The 26,554-nt window shown below is 43.4% G+C and overlaps 1 protein-coding gene across 3 annotated transcripts in view; it reads right to left on the reverse strand.

The window, feature by feature from the left end:
* LOC137369292 (E3 ubiquitin-protein ligase RNF38) overlaps positions 1-26,554 on the reverse strand; it is a 213,352-nt gene that overhangs the window by 156,654 nt on the left and 30,144 nt on the right. For 2 of the 3 annotated variants that reach the window (XM_068030301.1, XM_068030302.1), the window contains exon 2: positions 565-635. The exons of the other annotated variant lie outside the window; for it this stretch is intronic. In XM_068030301.1, coding sequence (XP_067886402.1) covers positions 565-635 — 71 coding nt within the window. The remainder of the gene's footprint in view (positions 1-564; positions 636-26,554) is intronic. 3 annotated transcript variants of the gene reach the window in all.

The following is a 26,554-nucleotide window of genomic DNA, read 5'->3' on the forward strand; positions in this document are numbered from 1 at the left end:
TACCCTATACACCTAGTGATCATAAAGCTGCATCTTCTAAATCCAAACCCTTTGATCACTTGTAGATAGATCTGTTCTTGACACCATAAAGAACAGGCCAGTAGTAATTAGTTCTTTTCAATGGAATTTGAGAAAAATTATTCAAGTAGAAATAATGCCCATTTTACTTTATTTATTGGTAAAACACTTGATTTATTAACTATCTACATTCTTAGTTTTCATCTTGGTATGTAAAAGGGCATATTTTTCTTTGTATTTTAATTTTTACATTACTCATTAATGGAGTGTCCTCCTGCAGTTTGACCCCATTCTCAAGACACAACAGCTCATTATCACATTGATCACACAATTGTTCACTGTTACATTCATCATTCCAAGTGTTGGGAAATGGGTGGGAAGCACTAGAGCAACCATTAGAAAAATTCTCTTCTGGAATAAAGTTACATTATACAGAATTCTTTTTAAAAAAAGAACAAATTAACCATACCGCAGGCTTCTGTGCATTTCAAGTTTCATTCCACTTAGCAGAAGGAAAAAGTAGAAACTTAAATAATAAAAACTCACCTTATCACTGTCTTCATTGAATGGAGGGTCAGGTGGACTTGGGTGATACAGAAAGGAAGGAGCCATGCCACCTATAAAATTCGACAATATAAATAAGTCAAACAGCAGCCAAATTCAATTCATTCGCCTACAATTTCTCACAAAGACAAGGATCTGCGTAATGTAATTTTAACCCTTTAAATGATAATAAAGCAAAATTAATACACCAGAATCCTTAATTTAAATAGGACTTAGGGCCTTCCTTAGGCCTTCCACCTGTTGAGGTTAATCAACCTTACAATTATCTAATTTCATAACAAATATTGAATAAATAGAGACCAAGAAATTAAAATGTACAGCAACAGAGATAATGGAAAATAGGAGTAATCTAAAACAGAATCAGGGATGCAGACCAAGATAGAACCTCTGAGGAGAGACATAGAACTAAAAATATAGGTGAAAGTAACAAAGAGTTACATATAGAAACAGTTCTATATAAATACAGGTTTTACCATTTTAACACACCAAAAACAATGTCTATATTTTGTTTGTTCATTTATGCATTGATCAAATGAGACCAACCTTAACATATTGTTTTGTAAGCTTTCTTTAAAAAAAACAACCGCATGAATGGCAGCATTAAATATTCTACTTAACTTGAAGTAAGTTTTCCAGTATAAAGCATTTTCCCATCTACATTGTCATTTTTGAGCCATCTAATTGACTGGCTGTGTTGTTTGTAGATGAGCTCTTTGCCCAGGTAAGTAAATTATATTTTTGTGATGATCATAAGGCAGCATTAAAGTGACTTTTTCCTGTTATTTATCTTCAAGGGTTTCAGAACATTGGAGGCCCATTATTGAGTACATACGTGTTTCTGACAAGTTTCTCAAAAGAAGAATAGAGTGTTCTGGGGGGAGGGGTTATAGTGCTGGATAGATAGGGATAGAAAGGCCATGAATAGATTTATTCAATTTTATTTTGTTAACTGTTAATCGGCAGCAGTTTAACATGTTGAGTGTTTGGTTCAGTAAAATGCCTGGGTTTCTCTCACCTTCATCCTGAACCATTTCATGGAAACAAAATTCCAGTTTCCTCTGATGCAGCATTGTAATACTGACACTATAAATGTGTCTAGTGAATAGACATATTACAGGTTTGAATCCAGGAGATATGCAAGCTGGAAAGTTTTGGAAAGCAGACAGTGACTTTGTGCAGCTGCCAGTTTAGTCTTAACATTTTTAGCTGTGCTCTACTTTACCAATCTATACTCATCCCAAACGGATTATCTTTATATAGTATTGTTTTTTTTTTAATTCGTTCGTGGGATGTGGGTGTCACTGGCTAGGCCAACATTTATTACCCATCCCGAATTGCCCTCGAGAAGGTGGTGGTGAACTGCCTTCTTGAACCGCTGCAGTCCATGTGGGGTAGGTACATCCACAGTGCTGTTAGGAAGGGAGTTCCAGGATTTTGACCTAGTGACAGTGAAGGAACGATGATATAGTTCCATGTCAGGATGGTGTGTGGCTTGGAGGGGAACGTGCAGGTGATGGTGTTCCCATGCATCTGCTGCCCTTGTCCTTCTAGGTGGCAGAGGTCGCGGGTTTGGAAGTTGCTGTCAAAGGAGCCTTGGTGAGCTGCTGCAGCGCATCTTCTAGGTGGTACACACTACTTCCACTGTGCATCGGTGATGAAGGGAGTGAATGGGGTGCCAATCAAGTGGGCTGCTTGGTCCTGGATGGAGTCGAACTTGTTGGAGTTGCACCCATCCAGGCAAGTGGAGAGTATTCCATCACACTCCTGACATGTGCCTTGTAGATGTGGACAGGCATTGGGAAGACAGGTGGTGAGATACTCATTGCAGAATTCCTAGTCTCTGACCGGTTCTTGTAGCCACAATATTTGTGTGACTGGTCCAGTTCAGTTTCTAGTCAGCAGAGACCCCCCCAAGATGTTGATAGTGGGGGATTCAGCGATGGTAATGACATTGAACATCAAGGGGAGATGGTTAGATTCTCTCTTGTTTGAGATGGCCATTGCCTGGCACTTGTGGGGTGTGAATGTTACTTGCCACTTATCAGCCTAAGCCTGGATGTTGTCCAGATCTTGCTGCATCTGGACATGGGCTGCTTCAGTATCTGAGGAGTCATGAATGGTGCTGAACATTGTGCAATCATCTGCGAACATCCCCACTTCTGACCTTATGATGAAGCAGCTGAAGATGGTTGGGCCTAGGACATTACCCTGAGTAACTCCTGCAGTGATGTCCTGGGACTGAGATGATTGACCTCCAACAATCACAACCATCTTCCTTTGTGCCAGGTATGACACCAACCCGCAGAGAATTCTGCCCGATTCCCACTGACTCCAGTTTTGCTAGGGCTCCTTGATGCCATACTCAATCAAATGCTGCCTTGATGTCAAGGGCAGTCACTCCCCTCACCTCTGGAGTTCAGCTTTTTTGTTCATGTTTGGACCAAGGCTGTAATGAGGTCAGGAGCTGAGTAGCCCTGGTGGAATCCAAACTGAGTATCATTGATTAGATTATTGACAGTGCTATCAAGCGGCACTTGCAACGACCCCTTCCATCATTTTGCTGATGCTAGAGAGTAGACTGATAGGGTGGTAACTGGCCATGTTGGATTTGTCCTGCTTTTTGTGGACAGGGTAGAAACCTTCCAGTATTTAGTCAGGTGCTTTAAATAGAGTAGCACTGCTATTATACTCAATGCCCTTATCTATTTAGTCTAACATGTATATTCAAGCCCATAATTTGCTTGAAATATCAAACTTAGTATAATTAACTAAAATATTCTGTAACTGAATTAACTAGTTTTAAAAATAGCTTGTTTTCTTTTACTGAAGCAAGCAGAAAGTCAAATGCATTTCTTATATTTCTGCAATTCTTGCACAAGATCTGAGAACAAGGTGGTAAGAGCCCATGGGATCCAGGGCAATTTGGCAAATTGGATCCAAAATTGTCTTAGTGGCAGGAGGCAGAGGGTAACGGTTGAGGGTTGTTTTTGAGAGTGGAAGCTTGTGACCAGTCAGGGATCGGTGCTGGGGCCATTGCTGTTTGTAGCGTACATTAATGATTTAGACATGAATATAGGAGGTAAGATAAGTAAGTTCGCAGATGACATGAAAATTGGTTGTGTCATAAATAGTGAGGAGGAAAGCCTTAGATTACAGGACGGTATAGATGGCTGGTAAGATGGACGGAGCTGTGGCAAATGGAATTTAATCCTGAGAAGTGTGAGGTGATGCATTTTGGGAGGACTAGCCAGACAAGGGAATATACAATGGATTGTAGGACTCTAGGAAGTACAGAAGGTCAGAGGGAGCTTGGTGAACTTGTCCATAGATCACTGAAGGCAGCAGCACAAGCAGTCAAGGTGGTTAGGAAGGCATATGGGATGCTTGCCTTTATTAGCCAAGGCACAGAATATAAAAGAGCAGGGAGGTTATGATGGAGCTGTATAAAATGCTAGTTAGGCCATAGCTGGAGTTCGAGTTCTGGGCACCACACTATAGGAAGGATGTGACTGCACCAGAGAGGGTGCAGAGGAGATTCACCAGGATGTTCAGCTATGAAGAGAGACTGAAAAGGCTAGTGTTGTTTTCCTTAGAGCAGATAAGGCTGATGGTGGGTGGGGGGGGAGAAAGGGGGAAACATGATTGAGGTATACAAAATTATGAGGGGCATTGATAGGTTAGACAGGAAGAAACTTTTTCCCTTAATGGAGGGGTCAATAACCAGGGGCATAGATTTAAGCTAAGGGGCAGGAGGTTTAGAGGGGATTTGAGGAAAAAAAATTTCACCCAGAGGGTGGTTGGAATCTGGAACGCATTCCCTGAGGTGGTGGTAGAGGCAGGAACCCTCACAACATTTAAGAAGTATTTAGATGAACACTTGAAATGCCATAGCATACAAGGCTACAGGCCAAGTGCTGGAAAATGGAATTAGAATAGTTAGGTGCTTGATGGCCAGCACAGACACAATGGGGTAAAGGGCCTGTTTCTGTGCTGTATAACTCTATGACTCTAACTAAGCTTCTATTAACTTACTGTAAAACAAAGCGAGGCAGAGGTGGGCGAGCAAGTCAATAAACTCTATTTGAGAAAAATAAAGTCCACACATTGGTTTACATCCACGATATCTTCCTGCAATGCATATTTGCTTTTGGAAGGCATTGAGAGGATAAATGCTGGTACCTTTCCCCAAAACTCAGCAACCCATTTCAATATTTTGTACAAGGAGTCACTGTGAGCAGAAGGCAAAGGCAAGTGTCCAACATTTTTTGTTTGCACTTAAGCACTACTATTGGATTGTTCTTTCCTACCAAACTATCCCTTCCATCCACTAATTAAAAAAACATGCTGAGGGAGTGCTGTACTGTTGGAGGTGCCCTCTTTCAGATGAGATGTTAAACCCAGGCTCTGTCTGCCCTTTCAGTGGGCATAAAAGATCCCGTGGCATTATTTCAAAGAAGAGCAGGGCAGTTATCTCCAGTGTCCTGGTGAATATTTTCCCCTCAATCAACATCACATTGCTGTTTGTGGGAGCTTGCTGTGCACAAGTTGTGTGGTGCAAGCAGATTTTGATTTTGTAGTGTAAACAAAGTTTGATTTTGAATAATAAAATTAAACACAGTTGGATGGCAGTTCAGGGAATCCTCCGAGTGCAATGTGTAGGTCATAGAAACATAGAAAATAGGAGCAGGAGTAGGCCATTTGGCCCTTTGAGCCTGCTCCACCATTCATTATGATCATGGCTGATCATCCAACTCAGTAACCTGTTCCTGCTTTCTCCCCATATCCTTTGATCCTTTTCGCACCAACAGCTATATCTAACTCCTTGAAAACATACCATGTTTTGGCCTCAAATGCTTTCTGTGGTAGCGAATTCTACAGGCTCACCACTCTCTGGGTAAAGAAATTTCTCCTCATTTCAGTCCTGAAAAGGTTTACCCCGTATCCTTAGACTATGACCCCTGGTTCTGGACTCCCCCACCATCGGGAACATCCTTCCTGCATCTACCCTGTCAAGTCCTGTTAGAATTTTAAAGGTTTCTGACATCCCCGCTCACTCTTCTGAACTCCAGCGAATATAATCCTAACCGACAATATCTCCTCATAAGACAGCCCCACCATCCCAGGAATCAGTCAGGTAAACCTTCACTGCACTCCCGCTATAGCAAGAACATCCTTCCTCAGATAAGGAGACAAAAACCGCACACAATATTCCAGGCATGGCCTCACCAAGGCCCTGTATAATTGCAGCAAGACATCCCTGCTCCTGTACTCGAATCCTCTCGCTATGAAGGCCAACATACCATTTGCCTTTTTTACCGCCTGTTGCACCTGCATGCTTACCTTCAACGACTGGTGTACGAGAACACCCAGGCCTCGCTGCATTTTCCTCTCTCAGTTTATAACCGTTCAGATAATAATCTGCCTTCCTCTGCTACCAAAGTGGATAATCTCACATTTAACCACATTATACTACATCTGCCATGCATTTGCCCACTCACTCAACTTGTCCAAATCACCCCGAAGCCTCTCTGCATCCTCCTCACACCCTCCTACTCAGTTTTGTGTCATCTGCAAATTTGGAGATATTACATTTAGTTCCCTCATCTAAATCATTAATATATATTGTGAATAGCTGGGGTCCTAGCACCGACCTCTGCGGTACCCCACTAGTCACTGCCTGCCATTCGGAAAAAGACCCATTTATTCCTACTCTTTTTTTCTGTCTGCCAACCAATTTTCTATCCATCGCAATACACTACCCCCAATCCCATGCGCTTTAGTTTTAGTTTTTTTTTTGAGATACAGCACTGAAACAGGCCCTTCGGCCCACCGAGTCTGTGCCGACCATCAACCACCCATTTTTATACTAATCCTACACTAATCCCATATCCCTACCACATCCCCACCTGTCCCTATATTTCCCTACCACCTACCTATACTAGGGGCAATTTATAATGGCCAATTTACCTATCAACCCGCAAGTCTTTGGCATGTGGGAGGAAACCGGAGCACCCGGAGGAAACCCACGCAGATACAGGGAGAACTTGAAAACTCCACACAGGCAGTACCCAGAATTGAACCCGGGTCCCTGGAGCTGTGAGGCTGCGGTGCTAACCACTGCGCCACGCTAGTCTCTTATATGGGACTTTGTCAAAAGTCTTCTGAAAGTCCAAATAAACCACATCCACTGGCTCCCCCTCATCAACCCTACTAGTTACAACCTCGAGGAATTCTAGTAGATTTGTCAAGCATGATTTCCCTTTTGTAAATCCATGATGACTCTGACCGATTCTACCACTGTTCTCCAAGTGCTCTGCTATAAAATCTTTTATAATGGACTCTAGAATTTTCCCCACTACTGACGTCAGGCTGACTGGTCTATAATTCCCTGTTTTCTCTCTACCTGCCTTTTCAAATAGTGGGATTACATTAGGTACCCTCCAATCTGTAGGAACTGTTCCAGAGTCTACAGAATCTTGGAAGATGACCACCAATGCATCCACTATTTCTAGGGCCACTTCCTTAAGTACTCTGGGATGCATACCATCAGGCCCTGGGGATTTATCAGCCTTCAATCCCATCAATTTCCTCCCCAACACCATTTCTCTACTAATACTGATTTCCTTCAGTTCCACCCTCTCACTAAGCCCTGTGTTCCCCAACATTTCTGGTATGATATTTGTGTCCTCCTTTGTGAAGACAGAACCAAAGTATGCATTTAGTTGGTCAACCATTTCTTTGTTCCCCATAATAAATTCCCCTGTGTCTGACTGTAAGGGACCTAAATCTGTCTTCACCAATCTTTTTCTCTTCACATACCAATGGAAACTTTGACAGTCAGTTTTTATGTTCCCCATAAGCTTACTCTCATACTCTATTTCTCCCCTTCTTAATCAATCCCTTGGTCCTCCTTTGCTGAATTCTAAACTGCTTCCAATCCTCAGGTCTGTTGTTTTTTCTGGCAAATTTGTTTGCCTCTTCCTTGGATCTAATGCTATCTCTAATTTCCCTTGTAAGCCATGGTTTGGCTACCTTTCCCGTTTCGTGGATCTTCATGGACTAGCACAACTGCACTAAATGTGGAAAACTGAGTCTCTGGAGTAGAGGATCTCTATGCTCACGGAGCAATTGGACATACTCGGTCGCATCAGAGAGGATGTGGGGAATCTGCATTGTATTCTGTAGAACGTGGTCACCCAAAAGGCAGAGTTAGACCATTCAGGACACAGGGATAGTGCAGAGAAAGTGAAGTAGGTGACTGTCTGCAGACACATGATGGAGTCACTGCATTCACATGCAAGGAACTGAGTTACTGGAACTGTCCAACTGAGTTAATGTTGAACAAGTATGAGGTGGACAGCAATTAAGAGGATGGTGGTCCCAAGCAATGTACCACCATTTTGCAAGGGACTATCCAGTTAAGTAAGGTCGAAAAAAAGGTAAATGACAAGAACAAGATAAAGATAGTGGAAAATTCTATAGCCAGAGATCAAAGCAGCCTTTTTTGCAGTCAAGACCATGATCCCTGACTGGTGTGTTTCCTCCATGTCAGGATGAAGGGCATCAAGATTGGAAATTGATTATCTCTGGATTGCTTTACATGGCATTCGCTGGACAGCTTAAGGAGAGGAAAATCATTGTGTGACTGCACAATGGGTGCAGGAGGGAAGGATTTACATTCCTTGGACATTGGAGTAAATTCTGGAACAGCGGAAGGCTATATCAAAGGGACAACCTGCATGTGAATTAAAGTGGTACGAATGTTCTTGTAGAAGGGATAATAGACACATGGGGTAGGATTTAAACTAATATGGCCTGGAAAGATTGAGGTGTTGGCAGGGAGAAAGAGAAAAGAGTCAAGGTTTGAGACCAGAGATTGAGGATTAATAAAGTTGTTGGAATACAAGACCTGGTTAAAATAAATAGAAAATATCAATTTATTGTCCACACTAAACTACAAATAAAAACACAAAATGCTAGAAATAAATCAACGGTGCAGGCAGCAACAGTGGAGAACAAAATGTTTCAGGTCGATGACCTTTCATCAGAACTGGGAAAAGTTCGTTGGGGGGAGTGGGGGGTAATGGTAAAAGAACAAAAGTGAAGACAGGAGAGATTAAATGACAATAGGGTTAGTGGTGCAAGGCCAAACGGAGTGATAATGGGTCAAGTAAAGAAACAAAAGATGTGTCGAGAGGAGGGGTGAATGGAAGAATGAACAGCTGTTTGAAAGCATCAACAAGAGAAAGAGAGAGGGTGTAAAACCAAAACCTGCAAAGAAAAAGGAAACAAAATGGGGACAGAGGCTATGGTCTGAAATTGTTCAACTCAATGTTAAGTCCAGAAGGCTGGAAAGTACCTAATCGAAAGACGAGGTGATGTTCCTCAAGCTTACGTTGAGCTTCATTGGAACATTGCAGGAGGGCAAGGACAGAGAAGTCAACATGAGAACAAGGTGGAGAATTAAAATGATAGGAGACCAAAGCTCGGGGTCACACTTGCAGACAAAACAGAGGTATTCTGCAAAGCAGTCACCCATTCTGCATTTGGTATCCCCAAAGTAGAGCAGACCACCAGTGAATACAGTTTACTAAATTGAAAATAAATAGCTGTTTCACCTGGAAGGAAGGTTTGAGGTCTTGGACAGTGATGAGACGGAAGGTGAAATGGCAACTGTTAAACTGTTCGATCTCCTGTGCTTGCAAGGAAAGGTGCCATGGGGTTGTTGAGGGTGATCGAGGAGTCAATCAAGGTGTTGGAGGGAACAGTCCCTTCGGAATGCTGAAAGGGAAGGGGGAAGATGTGCTTGGTTGTGGCGTCACGCTGGAGGTGACAGAAATGGCAGAGGATGATCCGTTGAGTACGGAGGCTGGTGTCGTGGAAGATAAGGACAAGGAGAACCCTATCATAGTTCGGGGAAGGGGTGAGAGCAGAAGTGTGGGAAATGGGACGGACACAGTCAAGGACTCTGTCAACCATGTTATGGAAAATTGCATCAGGACAGATGCAACTGAGATAGAGAAACTGGGCAAATGGAATGCAGTCCCTACGGGAAACAGGGTGTGAGGAAGTGTAGTTGAGGTAGCTATGGGAGTCAATGGGTTTATAGTGAATATTAGTCGATAGCCTATCCCCAGAAATGGAGACAGAGAAATCAAGGAAGTGAAGCGAGGAGTTGTAGATTGACCACATGAATCTGAGAAAGGGTGGAAATTGGAAACAAACAATAACATTTTCCAGTTCAGAGCAAAAGCAGTAAATGGCACCGATAGTCATTAGTGTACCAGAAAAAAAAAGGTGAGGGAGGGGGTCTGAGTAGGACTGGAACAAAAAAAGTTGCACAAATTCCACAAAAATGGAGGCAGAGCTAGGACCCATGCAGTTATCCATAGCAACATCTTTTAAATGGAGGAAGTGAGTGGGGTTAAAAAAGAAGTTATTCAATGTGAAAGACCAGCCAGCACGAGGAGGGTAGTGGTGGATGGAGACTGGTTGAGCCTTCATTCAAGGCAGAAGTGGAAAGCCCTCACACCGTCCTATTGGGATATGGAGGTATAGAGAGTTTGGACGTCAATGAAGGAGACAATTAGGGCCAGGAAATTGCAAACTGTTAAAGTGTTGGAGGGCATCATGAATATAGGTGGGAAGAGACTGGATAAGGGGGAAAAAAGTAGAGATAAAAGATATCAGTTCAGTGAGGCAAGAACACGCTGAAATGATAGGTCTACTAGGGCAGTGCTGTTTGTAGATCTTGGAAAGGAGGTAGAAGTGGGTTGTTTGGGCTTGTGGTTGGGTGGGGGGCGGGGGGAGGAGGAGGAAAACAATGAGGTTGGTGGCCACAGAGGGATGTTCTCCAGAGGATATGAGGTCAGTAACAATGGCTTGATGTTCGGTGGTGCAGTCATGGTACAGAGAGGTAGAAGGAATCACTGAAGAGTCGGCATTCGGTCTCTGCAAGGTAGAGGTCAGTTCACTAGACAACAGCAGCACCACCCTTGTCAACAGGTTTGCTGACAATGTTCGGGGTGGACCTAAGGAAATGGAGTGCAAGTTCAGAGGGAGACAGGTTAGAGCGAGTGAGGGGGGCAGAGAAATTGAGACAACTGATGCCATGCCTGCAGTTCTCAATAAAGAGATTAAGAAAGGGCAAGAGACCAGAGGGAGGGGAGAACACTGAAGACATGTAAAAGGGACTGATGTGTGGGGGAAAAAGGCTCCTGGCCAAAGAAACGAGCACGGAGGCAAAGGCAACGGAAGAAGAGCTCAGCATCACACTAAGCTCAAAATTCATTTAGGTGGGGATGTTAAGAGGCCTTTGCTGAGGACAGATTGTTCAGGGTCAGAAAGCGGAAGGTCAGAGGGCATTGTGAATACACATCAAGATTAAAAGGGATGGGGTCAGAAGGAAAATAAAGATCTGGAGGGGCATTGGTACCCATGAGCTGTTAAAGCTCGTGATCCTTCACACCTGAAAGGAAGAAAAAATATTTTTTGTTAAAGTGTCAGATGAGACAAAAGATGAAATGAAACTGGGGACCATGGCAGCTTTGAGATAAAGTGAGTCAATACTGCTGAAGAGTGAGGTCGAGAACGTGTACGTGGCAGTCATGGCATTGGGTGTGGATCTCCAGATACGAGAACAGCAATTCGAGGAACACAATGTCTAGCAGATATCTGTAATTGTGGATGGATCTGAAACACGAAGGGTGGAATTTCAGTTGGAATCCACGTAGAATAAGTCAGAGCTGGAAACAGTTGCTGAGGAAGGAGATGTGGCTGTGAAAATGAGTTTTGGTAGATTCCGGATCACACACGAGAAGGAAAATAAAAACAAACAATGAAGGTGAATAAGGTAAAAGAAACAAACGGAAATACCATCAAAAAGCAAATCTTCAAGGTGGGCATTCCTGCAAGAGAAGTATCAGTGAATTAAACACTAATAAGCAAAATACTGTGGATTCTGAAAATCTGAAATGAAAATAGAAAATGTTGGAAATATTCAGAGAAAAAAGTTAACATTTCAGGTCAATGACTGGAAAAAGGAGGAAGTTTGACAAACAATGCAGAGGACTGTAAAAGACATCAGGAAGACACAGGTTAGTAGAATGGGTACATAGATGGAAAATGCAAATAAATGAGACATTACATTTTAGGCTGAACGTATATACTCAATGGAAAGATACTGAAGGGTATAGATACACAGATTAGCGAGACCTGGAATTTAAATACAGGATTATCTGAAAGTGCAAGCACGACAAAGCCATAAAAAAGGCTTTTATAAATAGAGGCAGATGAAGTACTAAATGCTAAATAATTTGTCCAAATGTTTGTTAGGCCACAGTTGAGTATTGGATGGAGTTTTGGCACCCTTTTATTGTATCATTAAAACCAGAAAGGATACATTATAGATTCACCAGGACAATGCCAGAGTTGGGAAATTATGGTTAGAAGGAGAGATGCTTACTGGGATTATTTCCATGGAAGCAGAGAATGCTGAGGAGATTTAAGAGCCAGTGATGAGCAGTCATCAATTTAAGATAGTAATTGAGAGAGGAGAGGGGTCAGGAGAAATTTTTGCAAGCAGAGGGCTTGAGTCAGTGGCGCTTGAGATGGCTTGGCCATGTGAGCCGCATGGTAGATGGCAGGATCCCCAAAGACACATTGTACAGCGAGCTCGCCACTGGCATCAGACCCACCGGCCATCCATGTCTCCGCTTTAAAGACGTCTGCAAACGCGACACGAAATCCTGTGACATTGATCACAAGTCGTGGGAGTCAGTTGCCAGCGTTCGCCAGAGCTGGCGGGCAGCCATAAAGACAGGGCTAAAATGTGGCGAGTCGAAGAGACTTAGTAGTTGGCAGGAAAAAAGACAGAGGCGCAAGGGGAGAGCCAACTGTGCAACAGCCCCGACAAACAAATTTCTCTGCAGCACCTGTGGAAGAGCCTGTCACTCTAGAATTGGCCTTTATAGCCACTCCAGGCGCTGCTTCACAAACCACTGACCACCTCCAGGCGCTTATCCATTGTCTCTCGAGGTAAGGAGGCCCAAAAGAAAGAAGAGGGCTAATGCAACATGGATTGCTTTGCCACACAGTGGTTGAAACAGAGACCACCACATCTTAGAATTGAAAAGCAGAGAAGTTATTTTAATTAAGAGCAAAATAAAGCAGATGCTGGAAATCTGAAATAAAAACAAGAAATGCTGGAAATACTCAGCAGGTCTGGCAGCATCTGTGGAGAGAAGGAGAGTTAACATTTCAGATCAGTGACCTTTCATCAGAACTGGCAAAAGTTAGAAATGTAATAGGTTTTAAGCAAATAAAGCAGGGGGTGGGGAAAGAGATAACAAAAGGGAAGGTGTGGATAGGACAGAGGGTCACAGAGAATAATTGACCAGAAGGTCATGGAGCAAAGGGTACGTTAATGGTGTGACGAAAGGCAAAGCGTTAGTGCAGAGAGGGTTGTTAATGGACAGAAAAAATGAACAGCCCTGGCCCAAAGCACAAACATGAAAGAAAGGTGGGCATGCACATGGTTAAAAAAAAAAGAATGATGAAACTAAGAAAAAATTAACTACAAATAAAAAGGGGAGCCAGTCATGCTCTGAAATTATTGAACTCAAATGTTCAGTCCGGCAGGCTGTAGCGTGCCTAAATGAGATGATGAGATGCTGTTCCTTGAGCTTGCACTGATGTTCATTGGAACACTGCAGCAAGCCCAGGACAGATATGTGGGCCCCAACGAAAAGCAAGATCTACCTACAATCAAGGACTCTACATGAGCTCGAAGAACTAACAAAAACTCCTCAGATATTGCCTCAAACTTTTCCACTTTATTTCTTCTGCTTTGTTCAGTCTCCACCTGCATGTGTGGATCACGTGTGCATGCTAGCGTGGGCGCATCATGTATCCATAGGAATTAACCAAATTAGTGTTTAAGTTTAATAAATTTCAAACTTTTCTTCTTTAAACCTAAGAAAGCCTGTTCGTGATGGTTTCTTTGCCTTATAGTTGGAAAGCGGTGAAAAAGGATTCACCAAGGGGGAGCTAAAAACACGGTGTGTTTAAAATTAAACCCTGTTACCGTAAGACCAGGTGACGGCTGGAAGGGAACCCAAGACCTCTTTCTCACCTGGCCGTAACATAAATTTGGGAGCTAGTGTCCGAAATTGACCCACAGACAACAGCAATTGGAAGTGGCAAGTCAAATTGTTCCCAATCAAAAAAGAGCAAGATTTCAATACAGGTTTTCTTGTGGTTGTGTGTGCTTGAATACTAACATGTCTGCAACTGAAGCTAGTCGCTCTCCAAGTCAGGGTGAAGTAACTTGGGATAAGTTAAAAGCACTGTCTATGGAGGAGTTAAGGAAAATGGCTGAGCAGTGTGAGATCACTGTACGTGGCAAGGCTAGGAAGTCTGAACTCCTAAGGCTAGTGGCCAACCATTTCTCCCTTGAATCTGAAGAAGCAGGAACAGGATTAGAAGCAGACTTCAACAGGGTATTGTTAGCAAAGATACAATTGGAACAGAGGAAACTTGAATTTGAGAAAAGAGAGAGGGAGAAAGAAAGCCTTCCAGAAGGAATGTGAAGAGAAAGAAGGAGAGGAGAGCAAGAGAGAAAGACAGGAAAAGGAAGAGAGAGAGACAGAGAGAAAAAGAATATTCCAGGAAGAATGCGAAGAAAGAACGCGAAAGCGGCTTGAGTTAGCTAGGGGGCGAAAGAGTAACCCCAGTGAAAGCATGGCCAATATGGAGGAGCAAAATTCAGGGCTAGGTACAAAGTTGTATAAACTAGCTTAATTAATTCCAAAGATTCAATTAGAAAGATGTAGAAGCATTTTTTGTGTCCTTTGAGAAACTGGCAAGGCAGCTAAAATGGCAGCTGAGACCTGGCCTCTTTTACTGCAAAGCAAGCTAACTGAAAAAGCCCATGAGTTTTATTCCCTATTGCCAGATGAGAGTTCATCAAATTATGAACTGACAAAAAGTGCTATCCTCAGGGCATATGAATTAGCACCTGAAGCTTATCACCAAAAATTTAGAACCCTCAAGAAGCAAGCTAATCATACTTAACTGGAGTTTGAAAGAAGCAGATGGCTTTTGACCAGTGGCTGAGGGCTCTTAAAGTACAGCTCAGCTATGAGAATCTCAGAGAAGTGATTCTGTTAGAGGAATTTAAACACACTCTCCCACTCTCCATATAGACCCATGTAGAGGAGCAGTGGGTTCAGCGAGCCCGGCAAGCAGTCGTGCTGGCCAATGAGTTTGCTTTGATTTATATGTCTGTTTCCCAGGGGAGAACCTTTCTTTGTCATCCCTACAAATCCAAAAACGATTGAAGGGTGGGAAGGTAATAGGAGCCCAAGCAGTCCTGTGAGAGAAAGGAAAGCAGAAGACACAGGGGGACCTTCCTCTAGCCAAAGAGGAAGATGCTGTGAGCAAGAGTGAGACCCGGAGACCTGTGTGCTTCCATTGTAATAAAGCAGGACATTTAAAAGCTGACTGCTGGAAACAAAAGGGAAAACCTGTAGGGTTAAATCAGGGTGCACCCACTCAGTGAAGAAGTGAAACTGATGGAAAGCACAGCAGAACAAGCTGTGGCTTTAACGGCAGTAAGAGTGAGACCCAGGAAGCTTACGGCCGCGTGCAGGAAAATGTAATAGGATTCCTGAGGGTTATCAAGGTTTTGTGTCTGAAAGGAGAGTAACCCCCCCCACCCCGAGTGGGGCAAGCAAGCCCGTAGTAATTCTCAGGGAAACAGGGGACACTAGATCCCTTTTACCGGGAAAAGGCTTGACCATTCCCCCAGAAAGTGCAGAGAACACCAGAATGGTGGTGAATGGTATTGGAAGGCAGTGTATGCCTGTACCTGCACACCAGGTGCAGCTGGAGTACGGCCTAGTTTCGGGACTGGTGACCGTAGGACTCGTCCCTAGTTTTCCTGTGGACGAGGTTAATCTGTTCCAAGGTAATGATCTGGCAGGGGTGTAGGTGGTAGCCCCCCCCCCCTCACAGTGGTCAAGGAAAGAGACAGGGCCGTGGCAGGAGACGGACCCCAACAGTTTCCCTGAATGTGCAGCTCCCCCAGAGGAGACCGAATTAGCACTTCAGGCAGATGACCAGATCTGTCTGTCTGAGACTTTCTTTGGAAAGTTAGGAGACCCAGGGAATTAATTAAATGGATTGCCCCTAGCTGAGGCTCAGCAAACCAACCCAGTATTGCGAGATTTAGCACAGGCTGCCCAGTCTGAAAGTGAAGCAGAGGGAGACCCTGATTGCTACTATTTAAAGAATGAGGTACAGTTTAGGAAATGGAGTTCTCCTTACAGATCTGAGAACAAGGAGTGGACAGTAGTGCTGCCGCAATGGTACCGGAGAGAAAAATTAAGAAGGGCCCCAAGAGACTACAATGGATGTACATGCTGGTATACGAAAGACCAAAGCCCGCATAAGACAGCAGTTTAACTGGCCAAAACTCCACAAAGATGTGGTGAAGCACTGCAGAATTTGCCACATGTGCCAGGTTGAGGGGAAACCCCAACCTTCAGTGAAACTTGCCACCCTAGGTCCTGTACCAGTGTTAGGAGGACCATTCAGCAGAGTGCCGGTGAACTGTAAGGGACCCCCGCCAAGAACAAAAAGGGACAGGCAGGCACAAGGCTGGCAAAAAGTTGGACAGGGAAGGGGAAAAAGTGACCGAGAGGGCAGGTTAAAGGAAGTCTGGGAAGAAACCCAGATGAAAACCCCGAAAAATTTGAAAAGTTAGACCCCACATCCTATGTAAATGCAGACACTAGCAGCACCCCAGAGTTGCTAACAGCATTTACAGGAACCTGCAAAGACAAAGAAAGACCTCTAGGGGGCACAGAAACCGTGAGGGTGATGCCTCACCTAGTCAAAGTGCCACAGGGGAGTGCAGTGGAGTATGCACAAATACCTGCAGGCACGGGTGTCCCAGAGGACAAAGGGGAGATTAGCAAAGAATCTTCCCCCACAGTCAAAAAAAGAAAACCACCCATTCCCTGCAGTGAAAAGCCTTTGCATGACTCAGTAAAGCCATGAAAGGGAGTTCAGGCTAGACCCACCCACTACTGACTCTCCTTTAAAAAAAAACCTCAGCAGCCATGGAAATGAGCAAACGGAAGAGAAACTTCCCAAAAAAGAAAATGTTTATTGGAATTCCAAAAAAAGGGCAATTTTAATAAGTTTTAGGATTTGTGAATAAATGAGAGAAATACATGGGTTTTTTCTGTATCTTATATTTTCTCTTGACCCTTTTAATTAAATGTGCCTTTTCTCAAATCGCATTTCATTCTGCTGGGTGTTGGTGTCATGCTAGGCCCCCATCTGTCAAGAATGAGGCACATTAATTTTGTCATGAACATTGATTTTAAACTGTTACTGGAGTGAAGAAAGGACTTGTTAAACAGATCAGCCGTGGCTGGAGAAGACATTTGCATATTAACAGATGGTGATTGGAAGGACAAAGGACCATTCCTTGACACACTCAACCCACAATCGACCTTCATCACCAGGTATTGTGTGTGAGGAGCATTCCAGAGACTCCTAAGGTCATAAGACAAGTTAGTCATATGACTAACCTGCTTAGCAACCTGGGTTTTTCTGAATTGTACAAACAATTTGAACTCAAAGTCTGTTTGCTCCTGGACTGAGAAAATCTCTCCTGTCTGCTCCCATCTCTCTCCACAAGCCTCTGAAACCACTGTAGACACAGGAACCCCAAGAGTTGAAAGTCTGCTACAGCGAACAAGGTTTAAGAAGAATACAGGGCCCCAACGTAAAGCAAGGACTCCACAGTGAGCTCAAAGAACCATAACAAAACTCTTCAATATTGCCTCAAACTTGTCCACTTTATTTCTTCTGCACTTATCTGTCTCTATCTGCATGTGTGTATCGCGCATGCAGGCTAGCGTAGGCACGTCATGTATCCACAGGCGTTAACCGAATTAGAGTTTAAGTTTCATAAATTTCAAACTTTCTCCTTTAAACCTAAGAAAGTCTGTTTGTGCTGGTTTCTTTGCCTTACAATTGGAAAGCAATGAACAAGGATTCACCAAGGGGGAGCTAAAAACACGGTGTGTTTAAAATTAAACCCTGTTACAGTAAGAGCAGGTGAAGGCTGAACGGGAACCCTAGACTTCATTCTCACCTGGTCGTAACAAGATTCTAACATTTTCCCTACTACCGATGTCAAACTAACAGGTGTGTATTTCCACGTTTTCTCTCTCCCTCTTTCTTAAATAGTGGGGTTAGATTTGCAACTTTGCTATTTTGAGATGAGAGAGACATTAGTAATTATAAAACTGCAAGTCTCTTCTTTTTATTTATTATTAAAGCATGGAATATTTATACTCAGCATAAATTAATTCAAGCAACGAATTTCCCTACAACAGTGACTTCAAAAGTACTTCATTCACGGCCACTTATATTTATATAGAGAGTGACTTTCATTGCCTCAAGATGTCTCAGGACACTTCACAGACAATGAAATACTTTCCTTTTGAAAAGTAGTCAGTAATGGAGGAAAATGCTTTGGGACATTCTGACAATGTAAGAGACGCTATTTGAATCCAAGTTTGTTCTTTTCTTTCAAAAGACCTAAATCATAAATTGACGTCACCTGTAACTATGAAAAGAAATAACAAGGATACCATTGTGTATTAGTTATGTTATTAGACTCGTAATCCAGAGAATCCCTCCATGGCGTTTTTGAGGATTTGAATTTAGTTTAAAAATCTGGAAACAAAGAGCTGATCATGAAGCTATCAGATTGTCATAAAAGCCCAATTGGTTTACTAATCTCCTTTAGAGAAGGTAACCTACCATCCCTACCAGGTCTGGCCGATAAGCGACTCCAGGTCCACGCTAAGCTGGTTGATTTATTTAGAGGTACAGCACTGAAACAGGCCCTTCGGCCCACCGAGTCTGTGCCGACCATCAACCACCCATTTATACGAATCCTACACTAATCCCATATTCCTACCACATCCCCACCTGTCCCTATATTTCCCTACCACCTACCTATACTAGGGGCAATTTATAATGGCCAATTTACCCGTCAACCTGCAAGTCTTTTGGCTGTGGGAGGAAACCGGAGCACCCGGAAGAAACCCACGCAGACACAGGGAGAACTTGCAAACTCCACACAGGCAGGACCCAGAATTGAACCTGGGTCACTGGAGCTGTGAGGCTGCGGTGCTAACCACTGCGCCACTGTGCCGCCCACTATTCCTGAAGTGGTCGAGCAAACCAGTTACATCAGGAAAGGGCAATAAATGCCAGCCTTTCCGGTGATGCTCACATCCTGAGAATGAATATTTAAGTACTTATATAGCACCTTTCGTAACCTCAGGACGTTCCAAAGCGCTTCACAACTAAGTGTAGTCATTGTTGTAATGTAAGGAAATGCAACAGCCAATTTGTGTACAGCAAGGTCCCACAAACAACAATGAGATAAATGGCCAGATAACCTGTTTTAGTGATGTTGGTTACAAGATAAATTTTGGCCAGGACACTGGGAGAACACCCTGCTCCTCTTTCAATAGTACTATGGAATCCCTTAGAATCACAAGAGGACTGATCGAGCCTCAGTCCAACGTCTCATCCAAAATGCGGCATCTCTGGCGACAGTGCAGCATTCCCTCCATATTGCACCAAGTGTCATCTTAGCTTAGGGCTCAAGTCTCTGGAGTGGGTTCTGACTCAGTGTCAAAAGTGCTACCATTGAGCCAAGTCTGACAATTTCTTCCAAAACAAACCTATGCAGTTCAATCCAATATATTAGTTTCATTTCCCAATTTTTTTAAAAAATTGATCACAAGAATTGTTCTAACCCCAGCATAATAGCTTTGTTATTAAGGCTGTCTTCTCTAACCAAGGAGAAAACAAGTGTCCTGCATTTTTGGTGACATCTGACAAAAAGGAACGGAGGGAAGAGAGAAGTCTTAACTGAGAATTGGAGAAAGCCTTTTTTGTCAGAATCAGACAGGAGTATTTTTTCTTTACTACATTCAGCTAGGAGCTGGTACTGAACATTTAGTCAAACTCTAACAAGAAAATGCAGTTGAGCATATATCTATGTCTGGAATATCAACCCTATGTGAAGGCTCCATCAAAGATCAATCTGTTGGTGTATTATCCACCCCAATCTAAAGATCTAATTCACCATTGCATCAAATATTGAGGTTTGTACAACATCAGATATATTTACCCCAACAGTGTTCTTTAAATCACAATATTGTCTTGTAATTTGTAATTGTATTATCCTTATTTAACAGACATATGACTTGGTTTGGTTATCACAAAGTACACAAATAAGCCGGCAACCCAGAACAGTAAAAAGGGAAACTAGTATCAAAGAACAAAGAACAGTACAGGAACAGGCCATTCGGCCCTCCAAGCCTGCCGAAACCAAAACCTTCTGCACTTCCGGGGTCCGTATCCCTCTATTCCCATCCTATTCATGTATTTGTCAAGATGCCTCTTAAACGTCTCTATGGTACCTGCTTCCACCACCCCCCCGAGCAACAAGTTCCAGGCACTCACCACCCTCTGTGTAAAGAACTTGCCTCGCACATCCCCTCTAAACTTTGCCCCTCTCACCTTAAACCTATGTTCCCTAGTAACTGACTCTTCCACTCTGGGAAAAAGTTTCTGACTATCCACTCTGTCCATGCCGCTCATAACTTTGTAAACCTCTATCATGTCACCCCTCCACCTCCGTCGTTCCAGTGAAAACAATCCAAGTTTATCCAACCTCTTCTCATAGCTAATGCCCTCCAGACCAGGCAACATCCTGGTAAACCTCTTCTGTACCCTCTCCAAAGCCTCCACGTCCTTCTGGTAGTGTGGCGACCAGAATTGCACGCAATATTCTAAGTGTGGCCTAACTAAAGTTCTGTACAGCTGCAGCATGACTAGCCAATTTTTATACTCTATGCCCTGACCGATGAAGGCAAGCATGCCGTATGCCTTCTTGACTACCTTATCCACCTGCGTTGCCACTTTCAGTGACCTGTGGACCTCTACGCCCAGATCTCTCTGCCTGTCAATACTCCTAAGGGTTCTGCCATTTACTGTATACTTCCCACCCACATTAGACCTTCCAAAATGCATTACCTCACATTTGTCCGGATTAAACTCCATCTGCCATTTCTCCGCCCAAGTCTCCAACCGATCTACATCCTGCTGTAACCTCTGACAATCCTCATCACTATCCGCAACTCCTCCAATCTTTGTGTCGTCCGCAAACTTACTAATCAGACCAGCTACATTTTCCTCCAAATCATTTATATTCACTACAAACAGCAAAGGTCCCAGCACTGATCCCTGCGGAACACCACAGTACTGATCCCTCCATTCAGAAAAGCACCCTTCCACTGCTACCCTCTGTCTTCTATGACCGAGCCAGTTCTGTATCCATCTTGCCAGCTCACCTCTGATCCTCTGGGACTTCACCTTTTGTACCAGTCTGCCATGAGGGACCTTGTCAAAGGCTTTACTGAAGTCCATATAGATAACATCCACTGCCCTTCCTTCAATCATCTTTGTCACTTCCTCAAAAAACTCAATCAAGTTAGTGAGACACGACCCCCCCTTCACAAAACCACGCTGCCTCTCGCTAATAAGTTTGTTTGTTTCCAAATGGGAGTAAATCCTGTCCCGAAGAATCCTCTCTAATAATTTCCCTACCACTGACGTAAGGCTAACCGGCCTGTAATTTCCTGGATTATCCTTGCTACCCTTCTTAAACAAAGGAACAACATTGGCTATTCTCCAGTCCTCTGGGACCTCACCTGTAGCCAATGAGGATGCAAAGATTTCTGTCAAAGCCCCAGCAATTTCCTCCCTTGTCTCCCTCAGTATTCTAGGGTAGATCCCATCAGGCCCTGGGGACTTATCTACCTTAATGCTTTGCAAGACACCCAACACCTCCTCCTTTTTGATAATGAGATGACTGAGACTATCTACACTCCCTTCCCTAGGCTCATCATCCACCACCAAGTCCTTCTCTTTGGTGAATACTGATGCAAAGTACTCATTTAGTACCTCGCCCATTTCCTCTGGCTCCACACAAAGATTCCTTTCTCTGTCCTCGAGTGGGCCAACCCTTTCCCTAGTTACCCTCTTGCTCTTTATATACGTATAAAAAGCCTTGGGATTTTCCTTAATCCTGTTTGCCAAAGACTTTTCATGATCCCTTTTAGCCCTCCTGACTCCTTGCTTAAGTTCCTTTCTACTGTCTTCATATTCCTCAAGGGATTCATCTGTTCCTAGCCTTCCAGCCCTTACGAATGCTTCCTTTTTCTTTTTGACTAGGCTCACAATATCCTGCGTTATCCAAGCTTCCTGAAACTTGCCAAACTTATCCTTCTTCCTCACAGGAACATGCTGGTCCTGGATTCTAATCAACTGACGTTTGAAAGACTCCCACGTCAGATGTTGATTTACCCTCAAACAGTCGCCCCCAATCTAAATTCTTCAGTTCCTGCCTAATATTGTTATAATTAGCCTTCCCCCAATTTAGCACCTTCACCAGAGGACTACTCTCATCCTTATCCACAAGTACCTTAAAACTTATGGAATTATGGTCACTGTTCCCGAAATGCTCCCCTACTGAAACTTCGACCACCTGGCCGGGTTCATTCCCCAATACCAGGTCCAGTATGGCCCCATCCGTTGTTGGACTATCTATATATTGTTTCAAGAAGCCCTCAAGAACAGAGAAGAAGAACAGTACAGCACAGGAACAGGTCATTCGGCCCTCCAAGCCTGCGCCGATCTTGATGCCTGCCTAAACTAACACCTTCTGCACTTCCGGGGTCCGTATCCCTCTATTCCCTTCCTATTCATGCATCCTCCTGGATGCTCCTTACAAATTCTGCCCCATCCAAGCCCCTAGCACTAAGTGAGTCCCAGTCAATATAGGGGAAGTTAAAATCACCCACCACTACAACCCTGTTACCTTTACATCTTTCCAAAACCTGTCTACATATCTGCTCCTCTACCTCCCGCTGGCTGTTGGGAGGCCTGTAGAAAACCCCCAACATTGTGACTGCACCCTTCCTATTCCTGAGCTCCATCCATATTGCCTCGCTGCATGACCCCTCCGAGGTGTCCTCCCGCAGTACAGCTGTGATATTCTCCTTAACCAGTAATGCAACTCCCCCACCCCTTTTACATCCCCCTCTATCCCGCCTGAAGCTTCTAAATCCTGGATAATTTAACTGGGATGCAAGACAGAAACAGGCAATTCAGCCCAAATAGTGCACACCAGCATTTATGCTCTACTTCAGCCTCCTCTCAGCTTTCTTAACCTTAATCTATCCTATCTTCATATAGCTGCATTTAAGGGGAGGCTAGACAAACATACTATTCACTTCAATCACTCCCTGTGGTAGCGAGTTCCACATTCTCACCAATCCGGCTGAGTAAATTTTCTTCTGAATTCCCTATTGGATTTCTTGGAGACTATTTTTTATTGATGACCTCGATTTATGCTCTTCCCCACAAGTGGAAACACATTCTCTGTATCCACTCCATCAAAACCTTTCTCAACTTTAAAGGCCTCTATTAGGTCACCGTTCAGCCTTCTTTTTTTCAAGTGTATAAAGACTCAGCCTGTTCATCCTTTCCTCGCATTTCTGGCATCATCCTTATAAATCTTCTCTGCAACCTGTCCAGTGCCTCTATATCCTTTTTATAATATGGCAACCAGAACTGCATGCAATACTCTAAGTGTGGTCTAACCAAGGTTCGATGCAGGTGAGCAAAACTTCCCTACTTTTCAATTCCATCCCTCCAGAAATAAAGCCTAGTGCTTGGTTTGCCTTTTTAAACTTTATGAATGCAATTAACTCTCTTTCCTGTGAATGATAAGGGCACCTCAAACAAAACACAGGATATATGTACTGATATTTTATATTTAATTGGGAAATTTTTAAATAATTACAACTTTGAGTGTCTTTATATTTTAATTCACTTATGAACTCCTTCCAGGAGTAATTCCATTGCAAACTTATCCACAGTTGTTGTCATGGTGATTATCCAGTGCGTCTCAGCGATGGAGTATTCCACCTCGCCTCCGTCAATTGAAAACTGGTGCAAATGTTATAGCTACTATGTGATTACGGAAGACTGTTTAATTTAGACTAGGTATTGTATGGAGCACTGCCAACCTGCCATTTTTGCTGGTGACCACATAATCCACAAGAAATTATGTCTCCTCTAGTCAGACTGAAGAGGGGCAAGTTTAATTTTTTTTTTTTTACAGTACATTTCTGTTAATACACAACATACTGGAACAGCAGACTACACACAGTCCATACACTTTTTGCAGAAACTTTATTTTACTGTGTTCTTTAAACAAGCAAATCCATGTTATTTATAGTGCATCCATTTTTAAAGCATGTCAGATTAAAGTATTCGTAAGACTAAATTTAAATTATTCAGGTGCAAAGAAGAGTGCAAAAGGTACCTGGTGCAATGACTAAATTCAATACATGTACTAATTCTACCCAAATCCATTCTCAGCAGTGCAGAGCTAGGATCCTCTTAATGTTTGTGTTAGAATCCCGTACCAACAGAGTTATTCGCTGAAAATGAGAGTTAGGAACAGGACTAGGCCATTCAAGCCTATTCCATCATTCAGTTAGATCATGGATGACCTATATCTCAACTCCATTTACCCGTCTTGGTTCCTATCCTTTAATACCCTCATCTACCAAAAATCTATCAATCTCATTTCTCAAATATCCACTTGACCCAGTCTCAACATCTTTTTGGGGAGATAGTTCCAGATTTCTACTACCTTTTGTATGAAGAAATGCTTCCCAACATCACCTCTGAATAGTCTAGTTCTAATTTTAAAGTTATTCCTTGTTCTGGAATTCCCCAGTAGAGGAAATTCTTTTTCTCTCTATGTACCCTATCAAATGCTTTAATCATCTTAAACACTGCAGTTCGATCACCTCTTAATCTTCTGTACACAAGGGAATACAAAACTAGTTAGTCCATGCAACCTGCTCTCATAACTCTCAAATGCCCGGTATCATTCTGCTGAATCTGCACTGTACCCCATCAAGGCCAATGTATCTTTGCGGAGGTAGTGCCCAGAATTGAATGCAGTATGCCAGATGCAGTCTTACCAGAACTCTATAGTACTACAGCATAACTTCCACCCCTTTGTATTCCAGCTACCTTGAGGCAAAAGCTAACATTCCATCTGCTGTTGACTTTTTTACCTGTCCACTAGTTTCTAGTGATTTTTGTACATGGATCCCTAAATCTCTCTGCTCCTCCACAGTTCCAAACTTCTCACTATTTAGAAAATATTTTAACCTGTCTTTTAGTGGATGATCTCAATCACCCACATTGAACTCCATTTGCTACAGTTTTTCCTACTCGCTTAACTAATTGATGTTTCTTTGCAACTTTCTGCTCCCATCTATACTACTTGTGTCATCTATACTGTATTGTGCCACTTAACTTCATGATGTCAGCAAACAGAGACAAATGATTCTCTATTCCTTCATCTAAGTCATTGATAAATATAATGAAAATCTGATGCCCCATTGCCGATCCCTGGGAGACACCACTAGGAGTACATACCCATTATCCCTACTTCCTGCCTCCTACCCAATTCCCCACCCATGAAAAAAAAATTTCCTCTAATTCCATGCGTTTTTATTTTTGCTGACCATCACTTGTATGGAATCTTATCGAATGCCTTCTGGAAGTCTGTATAAATAACATCCATAGACAATCCATTATCTACCACATTGATAACCTCCTCAAAAAAAAAATCCAACTAAGTTAATTAAATATGACTTACTCAATACATATCTATGCTAGCTCTCTCTGATCAGTTCAAATTTTGGCAGGTCATGACTAAATCATTTGCAATTTCCTCACCTACTATTTTTAATAACCTAGGGTGGAAATCATCAGATCCTGGAGATTTGTCAATCTTTAGCCTCATTATTTATTATGTGAAACTGAGGCCTTGTTCAGGTCGGCATAATAGATGCCACAACACCATTTGAAGAGCAAAGTGATTCTTGACAATGCAGTGGCCCGTTGACATCAGAGTGCACCAAGCTGCGCACATGCACAGCTACATCTTGCCAGGACTAAGTGGCTTGTGCACACAATGACATTATCGCGCAGCACCAAAGTTATCGTTTATCTGCGCCTGGTTCATCTTCGCGCATGCACGATAAAGCGTCATTGGTATCCTGCCCCCCTGCGCGGCTGAATGGGAGACTTTGAGACTGGAGCTTGATCCCAGTCGCTTGCTCCCGCCCCATAAGCCGCTCTCCATCTTCGGCAACTCGCTCCAGACCTCGCTGCTCCCTCCCACTCCCCTGGCCGATTGTTCCACGCTTTATGTCACCCCCCTCTCCAGCTGCTCGCTCCCTGCTTCCCCGCCCCAGCCCCTCCCCCCCTCCAGCTCTAGGCCACACTGCTTCCCTCCTCTCGGGGCGACGTAGGAACGAGTGGCCGTTACCCCTTAAGTGGGAGCGAGCGACATGAGCGGGGAACAATCGGCCAGGGGAGTGGGTGGGGAGGAAGCAGTGAGATCTGGAGCTAGCGGTTGAGGGGGTGAAGCGGCCAGTAGGGAGGAGGAGGACAAAGCGAGTTGCCGGGGGTGGGGGGTTGGAGGTGGGGGAGAAGCGGCCAGGGGGGGGCGGGAGCTAGTAGCTGCATTTGGGTGGAATCACTCCTGGTCAGTCATATAAACAAATCACAGTAATGAATTGGCAGCATATTTTATACTCTGCCCAATTTTCGATCGGGGTGACAATTTACTATCTTCCAATGGAAATTCAATCATAAAATTCCTTTTGTATTTAATAGGATTACTGGAATATTAAATGGATCTGAGAATTACAGTTAATATCCTATAACTACATAGCAGCATATTACTGGGCTACCACCCAACTTAATGTAA

This window comes from Heterodontus francisci, chromosome 4 (assembly GCF_036365525.1).
Source record: "Heterodontus francisci isolate sHetFra1 chromosome 4, sHetFra1.hap1, whole genome shotgun sequence".
NCBI classification, from domain to species: domain Eukaryota; kingdom Metazoa; phylum Chordata; class Chondrichthyes; order Heterodontiformes; family Heterodontidae; genus Heterodontus; species Heterodontus francisci.